General features: G+C 44.4%; 1 protein-coding gene across 1 annotated transcript in view; it reads left to right on the forward strand.

Moving 5' to 3' along the window:
• ncoa4 (nuclear receptor coactivator 4) overlaps window positions 1-424 on the forward strand; it is a 27919-nt gene extending 27495 nt beyond the window's left edge. Inside the window, 1 exon segment of the mRNA XM_080782834.1 lies at window positions 211-424. Within this exon segment, the coding sequence (XP_080638960.1) occupies window positions 211-216 (6 nt within the window). The 3' untranslated portion in view covers window positions 217-424.
• Window positions 425-6428: the final 6004 nt, after the last annotated feature.

Raw genomic sequence — 6428 nt, forward strand, 5'->3', positions numbered from 1 at the left:
GGTTTTCTGAAAACTGAAAATGGAATTTGTAGAATTGTCTAAATGGGTTCAAATGGACCTTGGGGACAACAGATCCCAATGACGGCAACACAACGTTAACACAACAATACGGTCCCGAGTACAGTATCAGATCGGATTGGACAGAAATGACTTTTGAACAGATTATGCATTCTATTCAAGTTATTAACCCAAACCCTGTTGTGTCCACAGATGTGAAGCCTGGGAGAGGATTCCCCGCTGACCAGCACACACACACACACTGGTGATCTACTGGGATCTGGTCCTTTCGTCCAATCACACTCTGGTGATCTACTGGGATCTGGTCCTCTAGTCCAATCACAATCAGGAGGATGATGATGCCTTTAGAGTTAAAGTCACTTTTTCCGCTGCATGGTAGAGACTCCACTCGACCTACTTTTTTGTTTCACCAACGCACTTTTGCAACGTCCATACAGTTAGCACAGTGCTAAACCATGCTAACGTTAAACCACATGAAACCCCCTAGTGCGACCATGTCGTAACAGGCAAGCATACAGTTAGCACAGTGCTAAACCATGCTAACGTTAAACCACATGAAACCCCCTAGTGCGACCATGTCGTAACAGGCAAGCATACAGTTAGCACAGTGCTAAACCATGCTAACGTTAAACCACATGAACCCCCCTAGTGCGACCATGTCGTAACAGGCAAGCATACAGTTAGCACAGTGCTAAACCATGCTAACGTTAAACCACATGAAACCCCCTAGTGCGACCATGTCGTAACAGGCAAGCATACAGTTAGCACAGTGCTAAACCATGCTAACGTTAAACCACATGAAACCCCCTAGTGCGACCATGTCGTAACAGGCAAGCATACAGTTAGCACAGTGCTAAACCATGCTAACGTTAAACCACATGAAACCCCCTAGTGCGACCATGTCGTAACAGGCAAGCATACAGTTAGCACAGTGCTAAACCATGCTAACGTTAAACCACATGAAACCCCCTAGTGCGACCATGTCGTAACAGGCAAGCATACAGTTAGCACAGTGCTAAACCATGCTAACGTTAAACCACATGAACCCCCCTAGTGCGACCATGTCGTAACAGGCGATCATGTGGCCAAAATAGCCAAAATAGTACGACCATCCCACAACGTAGCATATTGTCAAAGATAACGCTAATGTAGAGACCGGTCACCACATTATAAATTAATTTAATTTGACGACTCTTTGTCACACAAATGATTGTGATTAGTGATTTTTGGCATTGAACATTTGGAGCGTTACAATTAGTATTTCTGTTTACCCTTGAGGCTTCGTAATCACAGGGTAGACGAATAACATCACTGACACATTTAATGATTTTTAATAATTTTTTTGTTTTTCGAAGATTTTTACAAAATAGCAAAATGTACCTAATAGCAGGAAGAGTTGAGTTTTGCAGTGGAGTGGAGCCTTTAGCATGCAGTGTGTGAAAAGCTCCCTTAATAGAGATATTATTTATTTTAATCAAAGTATATTTTAACTAACGCAAGTGTTTCTGAAGTGGGTCTATGGAGGCTCCACGCTTTATGTTTCTGTTTGTTAATCAACTTTTTATTTCTCTGGTTCTGAAATAATGGTTTGGCTTCTATAATTATATTCTATACAACGTAACGTTGGCTCTATATTCTACAACATTATCGTTTGAAAAACGCTTGAAAGACGCCTGATTTGTACGAGTTTAACCCATTTTGACCTGAGATCAGATTCTAAAAAATGTCTTCTCCATCCTGACACTTTTCTGAAAAAGCTATGTTTCTATGTCAGTCGTTCTTCGATTTTTTTCAAAAATAGCAGACCCGAGTGGCGCGCTACGAGCTTGTAGATCTGCTATTTTTCAATAGCTAAAGCATAACATGATGCTAACGCCAAAAGGGGTTCCCGTTCAGAATGGGTTTAAAACCAGCTCAACCTTTACCATGAGGTCTGTGCCTCTCTTTTGTTTCATTGTGTTTTTGTGTTTGTCTGATGGGATGTTCGTTCCATAGGGTTGGGTGTCGTTTATACCGGTGCTAATTAAGCAGTACTTTGAACCAGAGCCTTGGATATAGACAGAGTTACGCAAACTGCCTTCACTTCATGGGGCTTCAGTCCAATGGAGGCTCTCCTACATTCTATTCTATTCTATTGAGAATGGGGGACAACCGACTGGGGACAAGTCCTGGACCGGAAGTATAGGCAGAAATGCATTGGACTCACAGGGCAACTTAAATCCCTTTTATTTTAGATTGTTTTGTAGTAATAGTACAACATAAACATTAAAGAGACTGTAGTTGTTACTGTAGAACACTTTAAAACAGTTGTCATGTTGCACACATGCTTAAAATAGCTCTTATTTGCGCCGCCCTCGTTGAAAACAATGCATTTCCAACTCCAGCTTGTCTCAGTCCAGGCTGCATGAATGAACAGCGCTGGGTTTCTGCCCCCTCAATGTCCTAACTCTTCTATTAGATGGCTCTGCTTTGAACGCGCTGCCGGTGCCTAAACCGATTGGTCGATGCTCATAAAAGGCACAGAACAATGGTGTGTTTATATAAATGCTAGATTTTGCATTTGACGTGAGAAATGAACCCCCCCCCCCCATGCAGCTGTTAAGAGTTGGTAGGAACACATAGGTAGGAACCTTTTTGGCCGCACATGTTGCACACATGGGAACACTTAATAAAGTGACACGGAGGCAGCGTTTTGCCATGCTGGTTATTATAAACCTCTCAACCTCTCACTGGTGGTCCCCGTACCACTGGTGGTCCCCAGACCACCTGGAACCCCCTCAAAGACCACTGGTGGTCCCCGGACCACTGGTGGTCCCCAGACCACCTGGAACCCCCTCAAAGACCACTGGTGGTCCCCGGACCACCTGGAACCCCCTCAAGGACCACTGGTGGTCCCCGGACCACCTGGAACCCCCTCAAGGACCACTGGTGGTCCCCGGACCACCTGGAACCCCCTCAAGGACCACTGGTGGTCCCCGGACCACCTGGAACCCCCTCAAGGACCACTGGTGGTCCCCGGACCACTGGTTGAGAACCACTGCCTTATGTGTTGGTCACCACATGCTTCATAACATTTGACGCCCCTCCCCTCCCCCCCAGAGTTTAGGCCAATGAGAGCTGTCCTAGTGCTGCCATCCTTTATTACCAGCTATTGCCTGTGATGTTCGTTTTGGAACACCAGGAGGGCGAAACGCCGTCTGCGTTGCGATTGGGTCCCGTAGGTCATGTGGTAGTTTGCGTACCCGCCCACCCGGCCCTAAAACGAACGTTGTTTTAATTTATTTTGTTTTATGTTCCTTTTTATCGCTCGTCTCTCGCTGATCTTTCACTGAAGTAAAACAAATTACCGTTTTAACTTCTTCAAAAATAGTTATCCTGTCCAGTGATTGGTCCGGGGAGAAATCTCCTATGTCCAATTAAAGAATTAAAATAACGACGAATTAACGAACAAAGTATACATTTGGGGATGCGAGGTTTTCCGCCCGGTACCGGCGACGATAAATAATTAAAACATTTAGTACTTAATGAATTACTGAGCAGATAAATGTATAACCACTGAAACGGCTCCATTATTAAAAAACATACTTCCTGGTTCTGTCGCACACACAAATTAATGTGCTCTGCTGTCATTGGTGGAGGGGTTTTCAACTCGGTGCTACCTACCTACCTGCGAGCGTACGATTGGTGCAGGGTTGACGACAAAGTGGGTGTGGTCTGTGCGCGAGGGTGTCTGTCCGTCATATTGCTTTGCTCTGAGACTCTGTATCCTGTGTAATTAATAACTCAATAAAACAAAACGTTAAACGCATAATTATCCTGCCTGCTGTTTCTTTTATCTTGTTGTGATGAAGCGCTCTGAGCAGATTTCATCCTCATAGAGCACCATACAAATGTAATTCTACCTATGAGTTTAGCGCCATATGTACAAATATAAGGGTTCAAGTCCCTGCAGTGCTCTGCTCAATGTGTTGTATTTACATGGTTTATTTTTGATTTTCTGCTCATTGTGTTGCCTTTTCATAGATGATAATAATAACCCCAGGTTCGGTACTGTGTTTGTAACTCCCTACAGTTATAGGTCACCAAGTCTATTCAGTTATTCTTTCTGTTCACTAGAACCAACCGTGAGAACTTCTGTCTTATCCTGGTTTAGTTTGAGAACGTTTGAAACTTCGACCCCCATCTTGTGTGGTTCCAAAGACCCCCATCTTATGTTGTTCCAGGGACCCCCAGAAGCAAGGATTTGAGTTAAAGTCATTCTAAAATTCCAAGATTTTAGAAGAATAGCAGATCTACAAGCTCATAGTGTGGCATGAGGTAACGGTATAAAAGGTTAACATGATTGTGATGCTGTATGAACTACTCTTGCTGGGGACCCCCTTGAACCTCCCCAAAGACCCCTGGGGGTCCTGGGACCTCCCCAAAGACCCCAGGGGGTCCCTGGACCCCCTGGGACCGCCCCAAAGCTCCCCAAAGACGATGATAGGAGTTCATTGATTGAATGCATTAGACAGAGGGACAGAAATGCGAACAGCACGGGTACACTAAAAGGATAACACAAAAAAGATGTTTCCATTGTGGTCATGTGTATTCAATTCATCCACAAAGCAAAAAAAAAGATGACACCAAAATGCAATATAATCAAACACTTTAGGTACAGAGTTGGACACGTGTGAGAGAGAAGTGTCGTGTGACCCCTGACCCCTGAGATTTATCTGACCCCCCCATGCCTTGGTTGGTAACTCCTCGCTCGCTCTCTCTCCCCCCTCTCTCTCTCTCTCTCTTTACTGAGGCCTACTTTCCAAGAATAAGGCAGCAATGGTGTGTGTGTGTGTGTGTGTGGGTGCGTGTGTGTGAGAGATAAGAGTTGTCACTCCCTACGAACTCAGTCGACCTACGAACATGATCCGACCTCGTTTGACCTCGCATGTCGTCTTGAAGACGTTTATGGTGGAAATAATCAATCAATGAAAACAGCTTTTGTACTGTACAAAATATATCTACTGTATCGTGTTGTTTGTTTCACTGAGGATAAGGTTATGAATAGGCCTATAAGTATTGGAATAGTTTTACTGAGGTTAAGGTTAGGAATAGCTTTATATTGGAATAGCTTTACTGAGGTTAAGGTTAGCAATAGCTTTATATTGGAATAGCTTTACTGAGGTTAAGGTTAGGAATAAGGTTAGGTTAAACTGTGTATCTTACTGACATGCTACAGTCCCCACTGTCTTGTCCTGTGTCCTAGTGGAATTATATAGATATATTAAACAGAGAGGACTGGAGTCAATTGGGTTATATTATGTTTAACACTAATTTGAAGCTGTCAAAATCTGACAGACTTCTGGCGGCCATGGCCACGCCCACCTTTCGGTAGCCCACTTTCGGCCAAGCCCACAAAAAGGACCCCCATGTCATTTGCCAGGCAGGCTCCACTGCAGACAGGGTCTCAATTTGAACACTGACGCCTGTTATTTGGCGCTGCACTGTGGCGACATGGACTAGGGCTACGCTTGCATGCGGGCCCTTTGTCTAAGACAAATTTCTTCCTCGGGAGACTAATAAAGTATATCTCTCTAGTCACAATGTGGGACAGACAGCGTCTCAATTTGAACACTGACGCCTGTCAGTCACAATGTGGGACAGACAGGGTCTCAATTTGAACACTGACGCCTGTCAGTCACAATGTGGGACAGACAGGGTCTCAATTTGAACACTGACGCCTGTCAGTCACAATGTGGGACAGACAGGGTCTCAATTTGAACACTGACGCCTGTCAGTCACAATGTGGGACAGACAGCGTCTCAATTTGAACACTGATGCCTGTCAGTCACAATGTGGGACAGACAGGGTCTCAATTTGAACACTGATGCCTGTCAGTCACAATGTGGGACAGACAGGGTCTCAATTTGAACACTGATGCCTGTCAGTCACAATGTGGGACAGGGTCTCAATTTGTGGGACGCCTGAAAAGTCTTGGAAATGAGGGACTGTGAGACATAGCATTTAGACAAGTCTAAATAGTATTTAGACAAGTACAGTTTCTGTATTGACCTGGACTTTCGTAATCGTTTGAAATGTACCCGTCCCATTCTGACTACTGGTCTATAAGCCCTACAAGGTGCAGGTCGGTCTCTGAACCCACAGGGGGCGCTGATAGCACGCTTCTCGAGAGGAGAGCCGGCGTCTCGCGAGATTTCACACGCCGACGTGACAGTGGACGTAGAACGTGAATATTATGTGACGCAGCAGTGTTGCCATGTCTGCGTATATATATCGGTTTTTTTCTCGTTTATGTTCCCTGTAAATAGTTTTGTCTTGTTTCCATATTATGTTTTTAAACCAGTGGTTCTAAAATATCGTTGTCATGGACCCTCAAATTAAACTGTTTTGTAAAATTTGCCTTGTTTTAT

This window comes from Protomyctophum bolini, assembly GCF_963924005.1.
Source record: "Protomyctophum bolini genome assembly, chromosome: 14".
Classification (NCBI taxonomy): domain Eukaryota; kingdom Metazoa; phylum Chordata; class Actinopteri; order Myctophiformes; family Myctophidae; genus Protomyctophum; species Protomyctophum bolini.